Source organism: Nasonia vitripennis (genome assembly GCF_009193385.2).
Source record: "Nasonia vitripennis strain AsymCx chromosome 3 unlocalized genomic scaffold, Nvit_psr_1.1 chr3_random0006, whole genome shotgun sequence".
NCBI lineage: Eukaryota > Metazoa > Arthropoda > Insecta > Hymenoptera > Pteromalidae > Nasonia > Nasonia vitripennis.
In genome coordinates, this window is record NW_022279625.1 from 920805 (window position 1) to 946184 (window position 25380).

At 37.4% G+C, this 25380-nt stretch overlaps 1 protein-coding gene across 1 annotated transcript; it reads right to left on the reverse strand.

Annotated features, from left to right (window-relative positions):
* Nucleotides 1-21550: 21550 nt before the first annotated feature.
* On the reverse strand, nt 21551-22000 carry LOC116416725. The gene has a single exon (XM_031925975.1). It carries the CDS (start codon nt 21998-22000, stop codon nt 21551-21553), a length of 450 nt encoding a protein of 149 aa, XP_031781835.1.
* Between the last annotated feature and the right edge of the window lie 3380 nt (nt 22001-25380).

Sequence of the window (25380 nt, forward strand, 5' to 3'; positions counted from 1 at the left end):
ATTTTGGGTTGTTAACTCGAGTTATAAGTATTTTCATGATTTTATGTCAATAGAAAAAAGTTGTATTTTTCAAAGATCTACAACTTTTCCATTTAACTTTTTTTTGTAGAATGCTTGGATTTAAAGTTACAGACCAAAAACCGTTTTTAGCGATTTTTGAAGGTGGCTGCATTTTGTATATATGTTAGGAATCAGGCCCAAAATAGGACCGTCAGCATACTATTATGAGACGAGTTTCCAAAAAAATTTTGAGCCCGATTGACTAAAGTCGCTCAGACATAATCGCATCACAGGAAAATTTTTATTAAAAAACGCTTAAAATTCGAACAAATTGTGCCCGCATTTCGAAACGACGTAGAGGATCGGGATAAAAAAAAAATAGTTTTTTAGCTTTTGCAAAAGGAGACTTCTCCTAAAATTTCAGCCCGATCGGTCGAAAACTGTGTGAGATATCGCATCTCACACATTTTTCGCACACGAAACTATAAGGCACTTCCGTATCGCAGTCGTGCATAAACAGCAGATGATAATCAGCTGATAATCTGCAGATAATCATGCCAAAACGTCAGGTGATATCAGCTGAATGAATATTTTTATTCACTGAAAAAAAACTCGCCAAAATTACCGTAGAGTTGAGTAGTTTTAAAGAATCAGTTCCGTCGTTTTTGCTGGTACGTGTCCCGCGTAAGCGACCAATTTTACGAGTCGCGACTCGCAAATCTACCAGTGGCACACCGTTGTTCTTACTGAACAGTCGTTACGGTGGCAGAACGGTTAAAACTACAGGACTTTACAGCAGAAATGACTGTATTTTTTTTCAGTGTTAAAACTGATAGTTACAAAAATGCGTTTGTATGAAATAAAATGTTAATGATAATCAGCTGTTTATCAGGTGATAATCATCAAAAATTTTTTAACCTTCAGTATATTTGGTGTTATCATCCAGATGATAACACCAAAACATTGGCCTTGAGCTACAACATTTTTATTTTTTAGTAATTTGATTTAAATAATAATTTTTTTAAATATTAATAAATACAAATTTTGCAGCTCACAGCCAGTGCTTTAATCTCACCTGATGATTATTACATTATTTATAGTCTCTCGAATTTGATAGAGACTTGTGGATCAAAACAATTAATGTGAAAATTATAACACGCTCTTTAAATTTGAGATGAAAAGGTATACTATGTATACCGTCAAACTATTGATGTTTATTGAAAAGAAAAGAGTGTGATTACAAATGTATTGACTATGAAAAATTGCCGAGTATTAGAAGAGTGTTAGAGCACCGACGCGTTTACAAACGATACTGTTTAACGGTCGACACTGTGAGGCGAGTCCTCACAGCGCTTCGACAATACGAAAACTGAACAACGCAAATCAGCGAAAGCGGCAGAAGACCGCTCGCGAAACAGGCGGAGAGAGACAGAATAGGAGCGAGCGAGCGCGCGTTGCCATGGCAACCTCATTGGTGCCGTGCGGGCTAGCGAAAACCGTCGAATTTGAAATTAAGATAACAAGCTTCTCGAACCTTATCGCTCTCTCTCTCTCCGCATATCAAACTAATTTTCGAACAACATTTTTGATGATTATCACGTGATAATCAGCTGTTTATCATTTTATTTCATATTGCGACGTGTAGCCTGCTCGACTACACGTGTACATGAGCACTGGATTGTCTGCACAATCAATGTTGTTCCCTGCTGCAATTTATCATGCAGCAGAGGAACAATAACATTGATTGCCGTCGCGCAGAGGAAGATAACCTCACCTGCCAACCGCATGGAGCAACGCTGGCTCCCCTGCAGGCTTGGCAGGCGACTATGCCCTCACGGTAGCGCCGCCGCGGTCCGTCAGGTGTTGTCGGGTACCGCTGTACCGACGCAGCAGACAACGTACCTGCTCCTGTACGCACCAGGAGTCGCGTCGCAACACAGGAAGCGAATTCTGGATCAGCGCGGTGCGCGACACGAGGTGGACTGACGAGTACGCACCACTAACCGAGCCATGCCACCGCACTGGCGCGGTCCAGTGCGTTAGTGGGAGTCCCGTGCACCGCGACTACACTATGACTTGGGTGTAACTTCAGCGCTAGATGACGCGTCAGGACGATATGAAATGTTTGCGCTGTCTCTCTCTCGCTCGTTAGACGCGGACGGAAGGGAGCGTCCGTGCGGTTGACGCCGGCGGTGTCGCGCCGTCGGTAATAAATATAGAGGGCGCGGATTGGGGTTTTCCGGGAACGCGCAGGACTGAGGATGAACGAGACTTCCTTCTCGTTCAGAATTGTCTCGACAGTTGAACCGAACGGACATACTTGCTACCACCAACCATATTTCCGAGGATTTAGAGAGTGATAGAGGAAGTCGCCGAGCAGTAGAAGGAAGGTGGAGTCGAAGAAGACGATTAAGTAAGTCGTTGCATATTCAGCACGAAGGCCGTTAATTATTGTACGGGGTATGTATTGGTTGAGATACGCAACGCGGAACGAAATTACGTGTGTCAAGAACGGGTGAATACTCTTTTCGGTGCATTGAGACGCGGTCGATCAAACCGGATCCCGCCATTGCGATAAATCTTTGAGCCGCAGTCGATTGCTCAGAAATCCAGGACCGTACTCGGGGAATTGTTCAAGCCTCTGTTGATCGCTAAGTGATCCAGAAATCGCCGATTAATTACGTAGCGCCGCTGTTGATCGCCAAGCGATCCAGCTTCGAACAAGGGGGATTATTGAGCCGCTGTAGAATCGATAAACGATCCAGAAATGGCCTCTGGTGTTGCGTAGCGCCGCTGTTGATCGCCAGCGATCCAGCCTCATTAAGAAGAACCATCGAGCCGCTGTCGATCAAAATATCCAGCCTTTAGGAGAACACTAACAAGTCGAGACGCCGTTGGTCTTTTAAGTCGGGCAACCCGAATTTCCCATATAATATTTGCGTGGCGTCGTCGCCGATCGAGCGGCGGTAGCGTTATCATCTCAACGAGTAGTAATCGCGGTTTCGCCTTACGAATAATCGTGGTTCGTATCGCCACGGAAGCGTCCCTTATTGCGGTGATTTTCGCGACGTGTTATGAGATTTTCGCGCATTTCAGCAAATATTCGCACTGCGGGAAAGGTGACAACGAGCGAATAATTCCCAGCGATTCCCAGAGAGCAAATCTAATGACCGAACGCCATCTTGACGGACGCCGCTCCCTTTGATCGCGACGCCGATGCCATTTTGTGGCGATTTAAATACGGATTTTAGAGTCACGGAAGCACGGTTGGTCGTTTGTCGTTTGTTTGTATTTCTAGCCAAAGTTCGTTATTTGCTCGTCAAACCAGTAACCGGGTATTCTCATGTTTATGTTTGTGAGTTCGTTTAGCATCGAATAACATCACGCGTCGAGTCCGAAGCTGAATTATTACTGGTAAACTTGTAATCAGACCAAATCTGGTCCATACTGGGGGTTACAGAATATACGATTATTATTGTTCAGAATAAACATTGTGTAACAAGCTTTATTTCTACTCCTCTGCCACACCAGGCATTCCTGTTCCTAGACCTAAACGTTGACCCGTTCTGTAGATGTAAGAGTCCGCGGTACGAAGACCGACGTAAGAAATAGTATAATCTGATTGTTTGCGTCACCGGATCGGTTATAAAAAGCGCAACATCACTATATAAACTCATATTTGTAACTATCCGCTTAAATAAAAATATTAAGGGGTTGTCGGTGCAAAAGCTAAAACGGCCACGACTCTTCTTGGTCTTGTGCGCGTATTTGATTTTAGTTTTTAAGAAGAGCGATGATCATTTACAGATCTGCGTCTGTATTTTGACAGCAGATCACAAATAAAGATTTGTTTTTATATATATTGTTGTATTCTTATAGTATGAGAGAGGTCCGGGATACCAGGTAGTGGAAAGTTATTTCAATAATAAAAGTATGTTATTTCTTTTAAATAAACAAAATATATTCTATCAGTAGTCTTTTAAGATAGAATATTGCGTAAATTGCAAGTATTCTTGATAACAGAGAATTTTATATGTTCGCTTTGATTATACAATATAATTATAAGACAATACGCTTTATTTTGCGTTATTAGCTTTAGATCACGATTTTTTAATACTTTTTAATACTTTTTAATACTTAATTTTTATACAAGTGATTTGAAATTATTCTAAGCTTTTCTACCTGATACGCGTTAGTTGCGTTATCAGTTTTGACTCGACGAATTTATAAGTATTTTGAGATACAGAAATTTTATAAGTTTGTGAAATATTCGAAAATATTCTAAGTCTTTTACCTGCTCAAGGCATAAGTTGCTCAACAGCAGGGACTAGACGCTTTAGTTGCGCTGGCGCTTAAGTTGCGCTTCGGCTAGTGAGCTCGGATAGCTCATACGGCTCCTTATATAGGCCACGGAGAGAGCGGGTATCGCGCTGCCGAAAAAACTCACATTCATACTTGCACACATACATACACACCTATATACAAAAATCATTCATACATTTATAATTTAATGCGCGCGCCGCGCTGCCGCTCGCTCGCTACTCCTGTGGGGGCTCCCGCCGACCACCACCGGAGTCATTGAATGAAGCAGCGCCTGATCCCCAGGCCTGACTTCCACTAAGCAGTCGCTTCATCCGGCCACCGCCTTTCCCGCGGCGCCCTCTCTGAGCCGCCACGATGGGTGGCGAGGCTGGCGACGCGGCGAGGCTAGAGCGCGATGTTCGGAGAACGCTCCGGTCCGCTGACCAAGCAACAGCACCCAGATATTATTAGAGAGAGAATCATTTAGTTTAATAAAGTCTTAGAAGCAGTATTTTATATAACTGACTAGCTTTATTTATTGCGACACCTCGAGCTCAGGCGAGCATCCTAATCCTGGAACGAAATCCAAACTCCTACTCTTATTATATTACGCCGCTTGCTATATACAGATATATGCGCGTGTTGCGCGCACCCCCCGCTTTCTGCTGCTTCCTGATGCTGCCGCTAGCTCGCTCGTGGCGCTGCTGGTGTTGCGCTCAGCGGTTTGCTGTGGCGCGGAGTTTTCATATAGAGAGTGGGGGAGCGCAAGATGCTCTCGTACAATCTACAATGTTATTCCATAACATTTATATTTAATTTTCATAATTTTTTACGGAGCTTGTACGGGGTGTTACAAAGCTTCGCAAGTCCGCCACGAAGTATTTTGTATTTCCAAAATGTAATTGATAAATTGTAAACTTTTAGAAAAACAAAAAGTACGATCGAAATTTTCTTTCGGTATAACGATTCTTTATAAACTTAACATACAGACTCGGTTTTTCATTTGCAAGCTTTATTTAAAAAGTTGTATGTAAAATTAGATTTTAAGGTTGGCACTGTAATCACATGAGTACGCGTAAACATTTGTTCGTATTTCTAAGATTTTAGAAAAACTAAACGTCTGATCGAAATTTAACTTGGTAGAATGATTTATTAAACCTAACACTAGAGCGCTACAAGCTTGGTTTTTCATTATAAGTTTTATATTAAAAGTTATATGTAATGGAAAAACAGTGTTTTTAGTGATAACATCCCCTTAAGTTGATATCACCTGATAATCAACTGATGTTTTGACTCGCTGATTGGCTCGCGACATGCGGAGGACCAATCAGCGCGCGCGGCAACGATCAACGTTTTCGTGCCAACGTTGAAAGTTAGCTAACAACGTGTATTTCTTTTGTTTATTCTCTCTTACTCTTTTTTCATTGTGATCCAACTATATTTTGTGCCATACAACTATAATCTATGTTTCCTCTCTCGTTTACGTCACATATTTCCTCTCTTGTCCTCACGTTTAAATCTCTATACCACAATAGGTTTTTCCAGTTCCGTTAAGTTCATTTTTCTCCCCTCTCTCATGTATACCATCTATACCTACAGGTCATCGCTTTTACTTCTGTGCATGCCTCTATGTATTCTTTAGATTTTATTATCAGCCACTATAGTTTGCCCTCATTCCAGCCTGTTCTTATAACCATCAACATATCTCGTTTCACACTCCTATTCTGTCTTTCTTTTTGCACTTCTCTTTTTATAAGCTAGTAGTAGATTTGTCCAAAAATGTGTTTTTTTTTTCAATTCTTTCGGAGCCATTTTTTACAAAAAGGTTTTTTCATAAAAGTACTCTGACTATTTTGTAGAAAATTAAATTTTGAACAAATTCACAGTATATAAAAATTCTAAATACCCAATTGACAAAAGTCTTTCTAGTAGCGAAGCCTCATTCACTTAAAATTGGCTTTTCGTCCGTGCGCAGGATCTGATGTTCATAAGAAGTGACCTTATATTACAAATCATACTTGCTCGAACCAACTTTTTTCACTCAAATTCACTATGTATATTGAATATACTATATTCTAATATATCCGAATAGTAAACTATAAAAAGATCCTATCACAACCTGACAAAGAGGGCCGAAGAATTTTACTAAAAAAGTATAGTAACGATTACAAAAATATTGTTACAATTACCATAAATTTTGTGATCACTGCCATGTTACAAATTACTATGGCGTATAGTAATATCTACTATGTCGATTTTTCTCAGTGTTGATATTTTATGCCTCTGCATAACCTTAAATCTTAAGAAAATATGAATTGTTTTCACTCTAACTATATTAAACACTTGCACTGTAACTGTATATTATTATACTCATCACCATGTATAAATACGCATACTTTTACTGATTCTTATACGAAGTGACCTTATATTACACATCATACTTGCTCAAACCAACTTTTTTCACTCAACCCTGACGAAAAAAATCACGTGATTAATAGCATGAGTAATCGCGTGATAAATCACGTGATATATCACGTGATTATTTGGCATGATTTATCACGTGTAAAATTACGTCAGAAATCACTCGTAAAATTTAAGTATTTGTTTATATTGAAATAAATTGTTTATTTTCCATCTAAATAATTATAAAATAGTTGATATCTATAGATGATATTGATAATTCAAATTAATCAATCGCAAAAATAGAAAAAAATTTTCCTGACCAAGACTTGAACCCCTGTCCTCCACTTGACAATCCAATGTCTTACTACCTGAGCTATTTGTGCTGTTGCAAGTTTCAAACACCTAATCTAATCATACCCAAAAATATAATAATATTCATCATTTTATATTATACGCATACTGCATATATTAATAATAATTATAAAAACACTTTTGAAATTTCCATTATTTATCTTACAGTATCCATATAAACTATAAAAAGTATTAAATATAATTATATTTTATGTAAGACGAGATGTATGTTTTAGTAAGACATTGGATTGTCAAGTGGAGGACAGGTTAGTCTTGGCCCGGGAAATTTTTTTCTATTTATTGCGATTTATTTATTTGAATTATCAATATCATCAACTATTTTATAATTATTTAAATGGAAAATAAACAAATAATTAAATTATACGAGTGATTTCTGACGTGATTTTAAACCTGATATATCACGTGATAAATCATGCCAAATAATCACGTGATAAATCACGTCAAATAATCACGTGAGAAATCTACTGATTTATCACATGATTTTTTCGCCAGGGAAACTTACTATATATATTGAATATACTATATTATACACTATGACTAGACTAAATTATTGAAATAACTTTACAATACACATCATACTTGCTGAAACCAACTTTTTAAATTCAAACTCACTATAAATACTGAATATACAATATTCTACACAACGCCTAGACTAAATTTTTGAAATAATAAACTTTTCCACACTTTTTGTATTAACTTTTAATTTGAACTTAGTAAACATTTATTGTTGCGTGAACCAAACACTTGAACTCATAGTATATCATGGTTTATATATTTATTTTTCTGAAGGCTCACTCTTTTATGTTTTTTCTCTTACTTCCTTTTAAATCTTTTTTGATTAAACCTTCCCTTTCCTCTGTCTTCGTAAATCTTATAATCCTTTTACTTTCTTATCAATTCTTTGTATTAAAAGCACTTGCATCATCACAATATATCATTGCCCGTATCCTATAAGCTTGTGTACGGTTGAGGCTTGTCTTTGTCGACCACTACTTTCTCATGTCGTTCACAAAATTTGTGCTATGCTGCTGTGGCTGACAGCAGCAAGTCACTTATATTACTTTCATCACCATGTATATATACGTATATACATTTAATATTTACATACTACTTAAAATATTAAACTGGTGAAGTTTTTATTATACTCTTGCGTCCACTAAACACTTACATATGTATAAATATGTATAACATACATATACAACTACAGCATAGAAACACAAATGATGAAGTCTAAAATGATAAAACTTTAATCTTGCTTGCATTGAACAAAACACTATGCTTCATAATTATAAAATATACAAATGTAAATCATTAACTCGATGATATATGATTACTGCATCACAGAATCTACTTCTCAAATAAATATCGAACAAGGTACTTTTACTTGATAATAATTTATGCATTGTATACATTGATTAAATTGTAAATAGATTATACATAGCAGATTATAACAATCATAAATAACAATCATTATTGCATTGGAAAATTAATAATAATAATACAAATTAAAATAATAACAATAGTTTAACCATAATTTTAACCGTAAACAAATTTGTACGCAATTTTTGACTATAATGAAATATCAATGGCATTATACTTTGCAATAAAATGCAACAAAATCATTTATATACAAATATAAATAATAACTTTAATAAATTAAAAATAATATACTATACTAGTTAAGAGGCTGATAGAAAAATTAATCTGCTAAAAAAATCATAAACATTGAAGAACCTGCAACAATAAAATAAATTCCACAATGTAAATGCTTCATAGAGAAAGATTTAAACAATAATTTTTGTTTTTAATTTCTAATGAATCACTTATCTAATAATCCCAAGTACTTTATTGAAGGCAGAATATGCATACATAGAACACATGTGCAATTAAACAAATTATATACATACACGCACTTATATCACTAATAATTAGAGAAAAATAATAGTTATTGAACAATATTATTATGCACCAACAATATATGCAATACAATTTACAATTTAAAATTGAAAAGTCAAAACAAACTAAAATCTAAAATACTAACTAAATATGGAGTGTAAACTTCAATATTAAAATTGGACAAACGATCCGAATCATAAACTACATAAATATAACTATAGAATAACACTATTCGTAATCAAAGGCAACTTTACTCCTTACACGATTTGCTAGCATGACTTTTACGGAAAATCTGAAAATTATTAATTTGCTAAAATACATTAGCTTATACTTTTAACCCAGAGAATAATATTATTTGTTCCATAAATATAAATCTCATTTAACCTTAGTAACAGAAATAAGAACTATTTAGATAAGAACAAATCTATTTAAGAGAGAGCATGCAGTGGCGCTGTCGCCGTTCAACAATTCCAAAACTATAGGCCGCAACAACGAGACCGGCTCGCTACTGCCATTCCGACTCCGGCATAGCCGTGGCTGCTAGACAGATGGAAGTATTGCCACTGCCGTGACGGAAGAGTAAGCCCGTTACACGCAAAAAGGAACATAAACAAATAAATACTGAATTACCATGTTAAATAAGTATTATCCTGTAGTGCAGCATTTATCAGGAATAGTTTAGTCTGTTTTCTTAGCTGGAATAATGCTATTGCGAAAAAAGTCCCGTTGATTATTATTTTTTACTCGTATAATTAACTTATAAATTTTATATGTTATTATCATTACAATCTTTAAAATATTTTATACACAAATCAATTGTCATTAAAATTCAACATTATTTTTTTGCTGCAGCAGATCAATGGAAAATTCGCATAAAACTGAGTAGTTTTATTTAGATTATGCAATTGACGAATCTGAAAAATTGATCTGTTTCACAGGAATACGAATTTCTTCTATAAAGCATATTCAGTATATTGAATATACTATCCGGTAACACAATCGGTTATCAGAACAGGAAAAAATGATGATATCTCCTCACACCCAGCCGTGAAAAGGATTGCCCTCTTTGCCTTTATCGACCCTCGGTAAAGGTGCCTAGCTCCATCTTCTATGACCCTGAACCCCGCGGTACCCCTGTCAAGCAATGCTTCGCGGGGGGCCGAAAGGCTTTTGCCCGCTTCTGGTTGATGTGGTCGTCATCACTATAATCATCCCTTATTTTCTGCGTCGCACACACACACACACGTCCATACTCAACCTCTTCCTCGTCTACTGTCTTCTTTGTCTTTTCTGACTCTCTTAAAAATGTCTGCTGCATAGATGTTGACTTCGCAACATCCATCCTCTGAAGTCAGCATGACCGTCATAAGCGACTCAGGAGTTACTCTGATCTGAAGATAACTCTCAAGTTCTTCTCGATTCTGAGCACTCGCGAAAGACGTGCTCAACATGCTCTGTTGCATCCAAACATATTGGGCAGTTTGGTTAGTCGTCTAGTTTAAACCAGTGCAGATAAGCCCAGAAGCATCCGTGCCTGGTCAAAAACTGTGGGAGGTAGTAGTTAACTTCCTTATCTTTTCTTGAAGTCCAGTCTTCTATCCTTCGTATAAGGCGATGAGTCCATCGCCCCTTGCCACTAGCGTCCCATCTTGTTTGCCATTCAGCCATCGTCGTCTTTCTTGCGGTATCCCAGATTTTTTTTGGCTATTGTCGCTAAAAGGTCAATGAGCGGCATGACTGCTATAATGCAGACAGCATCTCCGACACTGTACGGTAAGCGGAAGCCACTCTTAGTGGACTTCGCCTATACACGGTAGTTAACTTTCGTACATACGATTTTACCCGCATCGCCTCTGCCCATATTGGGGCTCCGTATAGCATAATCGATGTGATTACACTGGCTAAGAGTGAGTTTCTGAATTGGCTCTCTTACATTTGGTATCAATTGTGATAGAGCAGCGCCAACTTTTGATGCTCTATCATTGACTATTTTCAGATACTGTTTAAAACTTAGTCTTGCATCGATCGTGATGCCAGAGTATTTGATAATTGGTTGAGAAACGATTTTATGTCCATCTACCGTCAGTGTGATTCCCTCCATCTTTTTCCTACTGGAAATGAGAATAACTTCCATTTTGTGACTGGCTAGTTCCAGACCCATCTCTGTTAGCCATTCGTGCATTATACAGGTCGACTCTTCAGCTATGTCTGTTGCTCCTTCAGGTAATTGTAGCTGTAGTACCGCGTCATACATGATGTTACAAGTCGGTTGGTCAAGTACTGAATCTTGGGAGACGCCTTCTGCAACTTCATAGGTCTTGGTACCGTCCTCAGTATCATATAATAAGATTTTGTTCTTCAAGTAGTCGGACATCATCCTTATTATATATAATGGCACGTCCTGCTTCCGAAGTGCCTTGTGTATTTCATTCCATCTGGTCGAATCGAATGCATTTTTGACATCCAATGTAACTATCGCTGTTTGTGCAGTGTAATCTATAGACTAACTGCGTCCAGGGTTGAACAATTCTTCCTAAAGCCATATTGGTGTTCCGCTAATCCAACTTTTCCTTCTAGAAAATGATCCATTTTAACGCGAATAATGCGTTCAAGGATCTTGTCTGGGGTATCCAGCATGCAGAGCGGTCTGTATAATGAGGACTCCTCAGGTAGCTTCTTTCCTTTTGGCAGAAGCACGAGTCGCTGTTTCTTCCAGTTTATGGGGAATGTTCCCTCTTCTAGACATGCATTGTACAAGTATACGAAGACCTCTGGATAAGCGTGAATGGCATGCTTCAATGCAATATTTGAAATGCTATCCGGCTCTGGGGCCTTGTTAATTTCTACCCTTCTGCAGGCGGCTAACAATTCCCTGATTGTGATCGGTGGAACAGCTTTTTTATTCACACCTCTTTCGATGACACTTGGCTCTTCCAGTTGCCTGGGGAAAAGTATGGTCACTACTCGCTGTAATAATTCCGGGCATTTTGGTGGGGGCACGTAGCTTCCTTTAATCCTCTTCATTACTGTTCTATACGGTCGACCTCAAGGGTCCTGTTCGACCTTGTCCTGTAATTCCTTAAGGCATCCTCGTTTGTTTTCGCGGATTTTCTTCTTAAGACTCCTTTTAGCGTCCTTCATTTTTTGTCCGCGTGCATCTACTATTTTCTGGCCTCAACCAATTTTATAGTATTTCTTCCTTGCCGTTGTTTTCGTCTTCTGGTCCAGTAGCACACGCTTCGTGCAATCGCAATCTCCTTGTCTTGCCAGTATATTAGTGGTCGTCTACGATGCCACTCTCTGAAGCATAGCAGCGTCACCTGCTCGGGTGATGTTTACCGTCACCTGCTCCGCCTTGCTATTCTCCGTTCCAGACAGTTGCATTTCCTCTAGTGCTAACAGGAACATCTACTTATCATAATTCTTCGTTTTCCAACTAACTCTATTGGTCGTTGTACACGCGCTGGGTCCCTGTTTTAATATTCCTACCTCCATTCTTACGGCTTGGTGTCATCACTATGGGTGTAGTGCTCATTTACTTTCCATGATTCAACTGAGCCAATAAGGCTGCTGATAACAAACGTCAGGTCGACAATAAACCCTGCGTTTCCTCTTTTAAAGGTGTGGGTGCATCCTTGGTCAACTAGGACCGAATCCAGGAGACCGAATGCTTACAGGAGTATTCGACTTTTGTGGTTAGTCCTTATGCTCCCTACTGCGTCTTGTATGAGCCGATCTAGCAGTTGCTCGAACTGGTCGATTGGAGCGTTAGGTGAAGTGCAGCAGGTGTCACTAAGCGTAGCATCTGTAAACAGTGACACCTGCTACCTTAGCCTGTATAAATCCTTCTTCTCGGGTCTTTATTTTTTCACAGAAAGCAACGTCTCCACATGCCCAGATTGCTGCTTCATCCGTAATGTCCATTTCCCACGATGGTTCGTCTAGATCCTTATATTGATCGCACACAATGGCTACGTCTACCTCTTTCTCGCGGACATACTTGTCGAGTAGGTTCTGTGCTGTCTCACAGTGGTTTAGATTTAACTGCACTATCTTCATTTTTGTTAGTTCTTCAGTTCTTCTATTGCGGCTTAGTAGACTGGGCATGTATAACGACCAGCACCACAGTCACTCTTTAATTCTTCATCTTTTCCCCGGAAGAGAATGCAACTTAGCTCGTTCGTGCAACTTTTCGCGGATGCCCTTCCGTTCCGCACTCAAAACAGCATTTACTTCTGTCGTACATCTCTGTACACTTTTTTGCAATATAGCCAAAATCCAGGCATTTATAGCATCTAGGCGGTCACATCTTTCGATTAATCTCCCTGATTCTGAAATTAACCCAACCTACTTTGAGCTATTCCCATGCGATCGCCTCTTGGGTAATCTGGGCAGGCAGCTGTACGACGGCGGTCTGTGTATCTCCATAGGTTTTCCAGAGGGTCTTTACGGCCGTCTCCTCTACTACTTCCTTCTCTTTTGAAAACTTTCTACTTATGGCTTCTAGAATATCCTGTTTAGAGGTTAGCATGTCAAGGTCTTTTATTTCATAGACCACTTTATGCTGAAGCCTCTTGATTGTGGCTTCGTTTACCTGCACTGCTTTAAATACTTTTTGAAGTTCCTGTGTTATCACTTCCCTGGTGCGTCGTAGCTGCAAAAGAAGATCTCCTGCCACCGTTTTGCGTATCTTATTTACGCTGTTACCAAGCACTGTCGAATTTGGGTCTGCTTTCATTTTCCTCAAAATATCAGCGTACGAATTTCCCTCAGCAGCTTTTATAACAAATGCATCAGGCCTGGTGGGTCTCTCTCGTGGTTTTCTTGTGCTATTTTTGTTCTTGGCACCGGTGCCTTCATGTATATACTTTTTCTCTTCTTTTCTTCTTTTTCTCCTTTCTGGTGACAACCTTCTGCCAGGGTGGGTCTGCCTTCTCTTCTGAAAACTTCTATGATTGGATTTTTGACGTGCCTACCACAGAGACTACTTGCTTATCTTTCCTTGTTCTCTTAGCGTAGTTTTTTTGTCGTTCTTCTATCTGGCTTAGTGACATTAGGCTTATTTAGCGTTCTTGTCCTCACCGCGTTTGATGCTTCTATTGTCTGTGATGCCTTATCCTTCTTCTGGGTATGCTGCTGTTCCGGTAACATTTCCGCTTTACTTAGCATCAATCCAAGGCTCTTCTTACTATTTTCCAGCGCCGCTTGTCCTCATTTAAGCCGCTTAACCTGGATCATAATCGCCGATAGATCGCTTTTAACAGACTTATGAATGTTGGATGCGTTTAACAGTCTGTTTCATATTCTACAAAAAATGTGCGAAAAAAAGGTATTCATTTAAAATGCTTCTATTTTGGGTTATAAGTCATTTTAGTTGTCGTAAAAAGCAAAAATTGAGAAAATTTTAATATTTGATATGGCCGCAACTTGGAACTGGGGGTACTTAGAAGTCTAAAAATTCAATGGTGATCTTTTTGGGGTATATTGGACTAGTATGCCTATTTTAGCCGGGATTGGAAAAATTTCCGTACGCTTGACGTAGAATAGACGATATATATATATATATATATATATATTTGCTTCGTGTCGATAAATCATTGCATCTTTTGAAATTACGTTATTTTTTTCCTTAAATTTAACAAGAAGACAACAAAATATTTATCTTAAAAGTCTAAATTGGTTCCCTATAAAGCCTTGTGGAATTTATTCGAAATATCTGTAATCTAGATATTTTAGAATTCATGACGATAGAAATGCTCAACTTCAGCGGCATAGACAGTACCTTAAACTTTCTCCATTTGAGCACTCCTTGCGGGTAGTTACTGAAAATTATAGATATTAACTTTTCCGCACTACCCGCTATTTTTTGGCACATTCAAATTTTCGATTCACCCTATTGTGTGTGTATGTATGTGTGTATGTACATATATATATATATATATATATATATATATATATATATATATATATATATATATATATATATATATATATATATATATATATATATATATATATATATATATATATATATATATATATAATATATATATATATATATATATATATATATATATATATATATATATATATATATATATATATATATATATATATACTAGGAATAAAGGCGCGCTTCGCGCACTCTTGATTCTATCTCTGTCTAATAACACTGGTAAAAAATCTACCATAAGTGTTGGGCGGCACACTAACGTCTGCTAATATTTTATAAGCATGTAACATGTTACTAAATCCCTCAAAACTATTTTTTAATAAATATATCAATAATGCTCAATGTCGTCATCATTGGTTTGAATAGTGAATTTGAAGAAAAGTTCAGTATAAGAGTCAGTGGGTTTGTCTATCATTAAAATGCCATTTAAGTAGTAAGTAAGCCGGTATAGGGAGACATAACAAATGACGTCATCACTGGCGCATCTTTATCTTATCATGTAAACAAGTCATAAAGATAAGGTGTCATGTTTCTAAACAGGTAATTAAGATAAGGGTATCATGTTTATACACGTGTAATTAAGATAAAGATATCATGTTTACATAAACAAAGAAGATATCTTTACCACAATAATAAACAATGACGGTACTTTACAAGTAATAAAGATAAGATAAGGTATCATGTTTATAAACAGTTAATTAAGATAAGGATATCTTGTTTATACGTGTGTAATTAAGTAATTACTTTCTTCTTCTTCTCCATATTGTGTTTGTCTATATTACGATTATGACCCGTCAAGTGTACGCGAAGCAATGAGAACATACTTATGCACAGTTGATATTTATAGAGAGTCGTAAGGAGTGGCAGTAGGGTGGGAGGTTTAGATGATGTCACAAAAAGTGAATATTTTAATATTTTCTGGTTTATTACAAGATAGGAAGACATATGTACAAAGCGTAATGACAAAAAATAGCATGTATATTTATACTTTAATTATGGCAGTATAAATGTCTTTATATATATCAAACAACTGAAAAGCAGCTATTTCACATAAGAGTATATTTAAAATTATTTCCTCAATAGTATCTTTAAACTTGTCGTGAATTATAATTTTAATATTTTCAGTGTATAAAGTATAATATTGTTGAAACATCTCATACGTCTTTAGTATAGAATTAGGGTCTTTCTCAATACCATCGTTTTTAATACAGTCAATTATAAACTTCTTAATATGAGAAACAATTTCATTCACTTTATCAACACACTCTTCAAGTTTACTCATACCTTCGTCAATACACTGTGAGACAATTTTTAACCCGTCAAAAGTGACTTGCTGCATGCATATCGATGGTTGATGATAAGCTGTTTTTTGTTTCTTTGCTCGTGGTGGTTGATGACGTAGATTCTCACCATCAGTAACAGTAGCAGCACCACCACCACCACCAGTGTAGTCATTGAAATGGGAAGCACTAACTGTATGCAGTACATCATCGTTTTCTTCGTCAATCAAAAGATTTGGAAAGATGGATGTTCCGACAGGTCTTTCTTCTATCAATATGGATTTGGTATTGTATGAAGAAGTAAACATCAGATCATGATTTTCCATGTACACCTTCGTTGGTCGAGCGTATTCACTTTGGAATCTGTACGCATCTTGGAAATAGCAATTTATAAGATCAAAGTAATTCTTGAAGACCTTCCAGCCAGATGCATCAAATTTGACGGATTTAAAACATGTTGTAGACGTTGAGAGTTTCACCACTGGTCGATAGCTTCCCTGGTAACTTTCTAAGCCAAGAGTAACGCGTTTCGAGTTTGACTTATTAATGGCGTAGGACGTGGAGAGCAGCATATTTGGCAGAACGTTCTGCACATGAGATGGAGCACTGACACTTGATTGGGCCATGGTACGAAAAACAAGAGGCACAATATACAGAGTTACACTTAGCAAACGATCTCTCAAACTTTCACGAAAGAACTGATGGAGCTCCTCACTCTTCAAGCTCTTTTATACATTTTACCCCCCACTACCTCAAAGTAAAATGATCGAATGCAGTGGGGAGAGATTTTCTGCGCGTGTATTCTCAGAACTTCACAAAGGAAGTATCATATTCGTTAACCGTCAAAGGCTACGGTTACATTTTTCCAAGTTTTTAAGAACAGGATGTTTACTCTACTACTGCTACAACCGTCAGTTTTATCAACTTCTCTTTCTCTTACAGATAATGGAATATAAAACTAAACAGTAAATATCACCGGATGTTAGTATTATAACCGTTAATAAATGCCGATGTATATGCACTTAGAACTATACAGCGAGGTGTGATGCAACTGGAAAAAATATATCATAGTACTACAGTATGGAATTAAAGAAATGAGTAAGGCTCTATAAATGAAAACATTTTTTATATTATGAAAGATTACACTTTATTCATATTTTTTACTACATGATATCTGACTATTATTATTACTTTACATACATTCTCGAAGTACATGTTTGATTACAAAATCCTGAGCCGCGCGAGGCTTCACTTCCAAACCTCCTAACATCTTTCGAGCGTACACGATGATTATTATTTCGTAACAGCTTTTTATAGAACGATACAACTACGGTATCATTTTTTCGTGAATCTCGCGAGAACTTATGACAAAACGCGCGTAAGTTAGGTAGCCTAACCATATGGTAAAGGAACATAACACAATACTGACCACACACCTGTGAATCAAAACTTTGCAACTTTTTTTTATTCCACTGATACCTTTTGCAATTTCTTTTGAGTCGTTTAAGATGATGTTGGGACATTGGTGGTAGTCCGTAACTGTCAAAGTATGTTCCGTAACCGTTTGAGTCTATGTAGATAGCAATCCAATGTGTTCCTTTCTTCGTGTGATCATCTGTATTAGCTATGATGGCCGCGGGGTATTCCAAAACGTTTGGAATTCTATCCGCAGCATACACGCCAACTGTCTTGACGGTTAACGGGTCAAGAGCTTTTAGTAATTCTTGTGTATTCATTCTATTATTATTATTATTTCAGCAATGATCGACTACGTCCTCTTCGTGTGTCGCGTAAATAGACGAAGAAGTAGCTATACGTACCCGCGAGTTTAGTTTGCAGTACAATACATCACTCAATTTCTGTGCAGAATCTTGCGTTATACCTTCAGCTATAGAGTGTAACCACTTTCGTAGCACATATGCATGATTGAGAGCACAATCGCGACTGGAGTTTATACCTTGAATGCCATGATTTAAACACATGAAATTACCTGAATAATTTATTTTCAATTCGTCAAAATTCGGGGCATACATTTCTTCCACGTTCACAACTTCTCGACACATTACAGTCTCCAGGAATCTCCAATTGTCATGACCGCGTGTAAAAATACGTATAGCCACTTTGGCTATTTGTTGTAAATGATACTGTAGTTGTTCAATGGTGATGTCACCTTCATGCCAACGAATTCCATGAAAATGATTAGAGGTAGTCGTTAGTTCTTTTAAGTCCAGTTGCAAGTTCTTCAAATCTATGGGGTTCCTTAACTATCCAATGTTGGACGATTCTGTGCTCTAAACCAAGTACACCAACTTCTTTAGGTGTAAACTTGTTGTTACGGTCTCTCAAACCCTGAATATTGATAACGTAATCCATAATACTATAAAAAATTCACACAGTCGATCCAAACTCGCTCACTTCTCAAACGTCACTGAGAGTATGACGTTTAGCTTTTTTGCTCATCTATAGCATAGAGGCGCTGCTGTTGCTTCTTTCCCCATCCCTCTTATCCTTCTCCACCTTCTCCTCTTACTTTTCCATCGCTTTAACGGTATTATGCATTAAAATCCGTTATTATTTGCCTACTTGAATCTATTTCCAAGACATTGTCGTATTCGGCGTAAATTATACAATTGATTGTAGATTCAAGTGCTCTTTCAAATTTTACCTCTACACGAACACTGCCGTGCTTGATTAAATTCCAATGAGAAACTGAATTTGCTGATAAATCAGGCGTTAGATCAAAAGCAAATAATGTATACCCTTCATCGTAGTCCGATCGTGAGATAATTAATGCTTCGTTTAGAAAATGAATTCCAGTTCCAGAATATAGTGTATGAAACGAGCCGATAAATAATTGTCTTTCACCCGTAAATCGAGGCTGCAATGGTTTGCTGGGAATCTGGACACCATCCACATAAAGAGAAATATAGTTTATATTAAAATGTTGGAAATTAAATGGATTAAACTTTCTATTTCCATTGAATGCCTTGTTATCCACAAATCCAATGATTATTCTTTTGGGTATTTGACCGAGAATAACGTTGTCCAGTGTATCGCCAAGAATACCTCTATGCATTGTAAATGCCTTCACCTCCACACGATTGATTGGGTATTTAGCAGTGGCCTTTGTAAGTGCATTAGCATGAGCTAATATAACACCTGAACTTATTTTAACTCGACGCACAATCAGTGAAGCTTCCTTAATACGTATAGTAAATTTATCATCATCTGTAAAATCCATCAAACAAAAAGCATCCTTACTCCTAACCAATCGTAATCGCAGTTCAACACCATTTAACAGAAATTTATTTTGATTAAAAACATCGCAATGCAAATGACCGAGTAAATCGACAGTTTTACCATTCTGGGTAAAATACTGACGGTTACACTGACCAATATTTGCATTTACATCAGTACGCTTGGTATTGGGAGGCGCTGCCCATTTTCCAGGGGTATCCGCATACCAGAGTCCACTCGTGAGATGTGATTCCATACTACTCTTTGAATAATTTAACAGTGTTTCGATGTAAGCTCGGTAAGGGTAAGCATTGTTTGGTGGTGAAACCAATTTTTGATTAAAGAAAACGTCTATTTGGTTAAATAGCGAATGTAACATATTATTTATTGCTGCTACCTTCGGATACTCTGTAGCTTTAGCTGCTTCTGTTATTTCAACATTTGGCTCTATCTGCATACGAATGCTTAGCATTGTGTGTGCAAGATCGAGATAATCACTACCAGCTGAAACGACGAATTCCAACGGTCCATCGTCTGTTAGCGAAGAAACTGGTTTATAATGTATAAATTGAGAGCTTTCCACCGAAGTCTGTGTAGGTGGTAATGTAAATAAATCTAATTCTGATTTCATGCATTCGCATGAGTTTGAGCGTAGAAAAGCCATATTAAATAATATCTATGTAGATCCAAAAATATCGCTCACACTGCGTTGTTTTCTCTTCTTCCTTGGCTTATTCTTACCCGCTTTCTTTTTCGTAGATTTGCGAACACTGACACGGCTCTTCTTCTTCTTCTTCTTCTTCTTCTTCTTTACACGGTCACTTTTACTGCTGATGCGTACAGCTGAACTGTTCTTGGACGATTGACGCTTCCGCTTTTTAGCGCGTATCTTATATCCTGATCCCTTCATCATACTGGCAATTTTATCAGCGGCTTTATACTTAAGATTTTTACCGGACTCACGCATGCGCATATTTACAGCTTGTTTAAAATTGATTCCGTGATTTTCCACATCATCTAGTACATGCATTCCTGCTCTGATAGCTTCTTTTCCAACGGCTTTAGCACCACTCGTAATGTAAGGTAAAACTCTTCGAAATAATCCACTCAAAAAGCTGCCGATTCCACCGTGACCTCGCTGATAAGTTGAACCTGCAAACACTCGACGTACTCCTCCTCCTCCTCCTCCTCCACCATCACCACCACCGATTTGATCGGTATAGTATTCTGCGTAGTAAGCCATTTTTTTTCTCAGAGAATGCGCTTGAAATGTAGTGTTACGGTCAACGTCCCGTACTCGAATGGTATATGATTCCCATTTTCATCTCTTATATCTATTAGTATATTCTGAAATGTGTTATTTAACAAAGGTAGATAAATTCCCGGTGCAAATTGTTTGACCACTCTCGCACCAAATTTATATTTTGAATTATCGAGTGTTACTATGCGCAAAAGGGATGCTTGAACGTCACCGACTGTGTACGGAATACAAATATCTGAGTAAACGAAAAATTGATCAGCTATCGCTCTTGCCAAACAACCAGGTTTGTTTCCTACCAATGTTGCATTTTCTTTCGACTCTACAGATGGAATCATGGGTATAAATTCCTGATTTCTATATTTTTCATTCTCAAAGCCAAATATACGTTTGACCTTTTCGCTCAAGCTGAAAAAATGAGTTTCCTTACATTCACACTTTTTATGTAAATTGTAATAACCACTTTTTTCTTTGCCTGTTCAATACGTAAGTGAGATTCAGGTATATTGTTTATAGCTTCTGTGAGATTGTTGAGATTCTCGTAAACACCTGGTGCAAATATGGCATCGTTGTGTTTGTCGTTTGTCCAATCCGGTAAATATTCAGATATGTCTCTCTTCCTTGCAACTGCTATTCTACGTGCGTTAACAAACTTTATATTACATTCGTGTTTCTGAATATGTATCATCGTGCATGGTATGCTGATTTCCGTGAGAGCAACACTCCACTTACCATGCAGACGTACTTCGTGCGATAAGTGCGTGGTGAAGCAAGATGTTGTATTTTCAGAAAAATATTTCATACTACTGTTACTCGGTAATATCAAATAAAATTCGTCCTCAGCCATGTTTAAAGTGTAACGATTTCGCTTGCTTTAATCCACGAATTAAATTTATCAGGATATCCAAGCCACTTTTCAAAAACTTGTTTTTTAACACCACGTCCCCTACTCTTGATCACACGTTCCACTTTGAATTCCTTATTTTGTGACAAACGATCATCGCCAACTCGAGCTAGTTCTTCGGGATAAAAAAATCCGTCGATTATTTCACCTTCTAAATCAGTCAATTCATAGATGAAGAGATTTTGACGACGTGAGACACGGGTAATCTTAAAGATCTCTTCACTGCAATTCTTTTCGTAACCTTTATCGAAGGTGCCTTTCAACCGACTGATGCGAACATGGTCACCCACGCTGTATATATGTGCTCTAGACTTTTTTCTCTGACTAAGAGCTCTTTTTTCTAAATTGTTTCTTGCCACAACTGCATTACGAATATTTACAACTGCCGGAACCATTTTAGTACCACTATGTATAGTGTGATTATACGCGTAAACGATATTTTCAATAACATCGATATACCTATGAGTATTTTTGTGAGTAAAATATCTGAACATACGTTCTTTGAGCGTGCGATTTAGACGCTCGACGACGGCTGCTTTAACATCGGGATTACGTGCCACTCGAAAATTAATCTTGTGTTGTTTTAAATAATTTTGAAAATCTGATCCGACAAACTCTTTGCCTCGATCAGTTTGTATAAGAATTGGGCGTCGCCCATCGGCTCTTTTTAAGATTTCATCGAAAGCAGTTACAACACTTTTTGTACTTTTGTCACGTAAAGGCTCGACCCAAGCATATTTACTGAGAACATCTATAACTACAACTAAATACGCAAATTATCGTTATACGTTTTGAGAGATTGCATGTCACACAAATCCATTTCCCAACAATCATCCGCATTAGTGACATTGTACATCAATCTAAGAAATTTTCGTCTAATAGGTTTGTGTAGTGTGTATGCATCTTGATTACTTAACCACTCATTAACTTCGCTTTTCTTCTTCTTATTTTTACCATTGACCCGTAACAGATTACGTGTACCAGCGTATCCAGTCTCGTGTCTAGTGTCAAAGTATTGATTTTCATAAGACATGTTAAATTTTATAAGTCAACCACTTGTCGTCTGCTTTTCGCGGTATGAATTTTTTCTTATTCAAACGTGCACTATAGCGTTGTGCGGCCGCGAGTCTAGTACCTTGTTCCAAAGTCTGAACGCTCTCGGAATTATTTCTCTTGGTTGAAGGAATTTTGTTTAATGCACGTTTCAAACTTTCACTAATTTTTATCACCTCTGGGTTACTTATTAATTTGGATGGAGTGTCAGTTGTTGCTATAAAATTAGCTAATTGAAATCTTCCTATACAGGTTCTTCAACAGGTCTACTCCGTACCACGTCTTCTAGTAAATCTATAATATTTGAGTGCGGTATAGCTTTATCATCAATGCTAACTGTACCTGAATTATCCCATTTAATACGATGCGATGCTGATTTCCAATGTTGAAGCAATAAACGTGCTTTTCTCACATAACCCTTGGAAATGCTTGCAAGTATCGCTTCATCGGGCAATGGACTCGATATATCTTCATTTTCATGCTCTACATCAAGTATATTTGCATCTGATAAAAGTTCCTGACGTTCCAAATTTTTAAAATGAAGATATCTTCTTAAAATTTGTAAATATTTTTGACATTTTTCACGTTCATCGGTGATACTTTTTGAAAAAAGTATATCGTGCATCTCAGCATCGAGACGACTTAAATTATCACCCTTTGTCAGTATCGTTGGCTCTAAAGCATTAATCGACTCTTCTATTATATGTTGTTGTTGTTGTTGTTGTTGTTGATGCTGTTGCTTCGTTACTCTCTCGTATGTTCCTCTGGTACAATGACCATTTTACGAGCGTGCTCCATATTTTAATTTCCAGAGACTCCAAATATTTTTGACACAAGTGCACCTATAATTGGTGCAAGTAACATTGGTAAAAAAGCACCACCGTTTTGAATAAGGACGCGTTTCTTTTTTTTCCACTCTTTTTCACTGTTATTACTACTGGATTTATTTAATAATTTTCTCAAAACAGTTTTATGTTTTTTTACCTTTGACTTGTGAGAGTTATCGGTTACGAACGACTATCGGTTCTCGCAGACGCCCCTCTCACTGCCATTGTTTCAATCAGACTGAAGCTTTAATCATAGAATCCTCTACTTTTATCGGAATTTCTTATTCTTCTTCTTCGGTACATATGCGTAACTCAATTTATCATCGGGAAAAACAGAGGTACGGAAACGAAATTCATCCTCGGTCGACTGTTTCAAATCCAACAAAAGACGTACTATCGAGATACGCTTCTTGTAAAAATTTTAGGTCTTCGGGATAGACTTGACGCGCTAGATATTGTATTTGCGAACGATCACGTGCATTTTTAAAAATAACGAGGTAATTTGCATTTAATAAGATATGGCGTTGACCAGCTCCTTTGTGAAAAAGATTTTGTGTAATAAAAATCACACTTAAATTCTTATGATGACTTCCCTTTGTAAATAAATCGAGAATAATGTTATTCGAAGATTCTCTCATTAAATCATCGATAATTAATAATTTTTTCTTTTCATTGTCTTGAGAATAATCTGAAGGCTGAGGTAATCCCTCGTGAAATTCAACAATTTTTTTTCTACTCTCCCTACTTATGCCTCCTGGAACAAAGTCTGTCTCATACGTAGACTGCCACTCGGCATAATAGAGTAATATCCGATCAAAAGTTACACTGCACATGAGTGGAAGATGTCGAAGAAACCTTTTGACAAAAAACTGTTTTACCACATCCTGTGGGTCCGCTAACGATACACGTAAACGGATGTTTGAATCGCATATCCATTTCGCCGAGTACTCACACACACACACACACACACGAGAGATTTACCTTAAAATAAGCTTGTGGCACGCGGGCGGACGGCGGCGGCGCGGCGCGGCGCGGCACACGTAAAAATAAGCTTATTAAACGTGTGCTGAATCGTCAGCTAACGACCACTGTTCAAGCTAATGACCGCTGCTCAAATAAGCTAAGTTAAGCGTTGAAATTAGCTTAATTTTCAAAATCAACAGCAGCAGCAGCAGCAACAGCGTTCTCAACGATGACAACTGCTATACTGAGTGTAGCAGGATGAATAAGGTACTTTATATATTAGAAATAAATAAATAATATAAATTATTTTAATTTTTTTATTATTATCAATATCAATATATAACATTATTATACAGAAATTAATTATTCCTATAACCAAAAGGTAAAGACCTACGCGATGTTAGGTATCGTCGTTTTTTTAATACTACGCAGCATGTCTTTGACTCGTCGCGCGTTACAACTTCATGTGTTCTAGTTCGTCTAATAGCTTTGAATTTCAAGCGTATTTTATTACATTCATCATTCATCTTTTCAGATTCATGATCTTCGATTGTAAACGCATCGTTAACTAAATTCTTAATGCTATCAAAATTAATTTTTATACCATTCGAAAAATTTAAGGAAATGCCCTTTACTTTGCAACATTCAATTTTATCATTTATATTAGGGCTTACAACTGTGTAAGCGTAAAACTTTGGACCACCCGAAACAAAATTATCTATATAAGTATTCTCACCATATCCACAAAGCTCATCTGTCATATCTCCTAATTTGGAACCGATAAAAGGTTGATACTCATCCGGGGCATCATTATGCGAAATAAATATACATGAATCTGTGTCGTAATAAAGAACACGGTTACCTAAGTTTTCCAAGTATTCTTATAGTTTTAGGCGTGCTTGTGCTGTAGTGTACGCCGCAATTACAACACT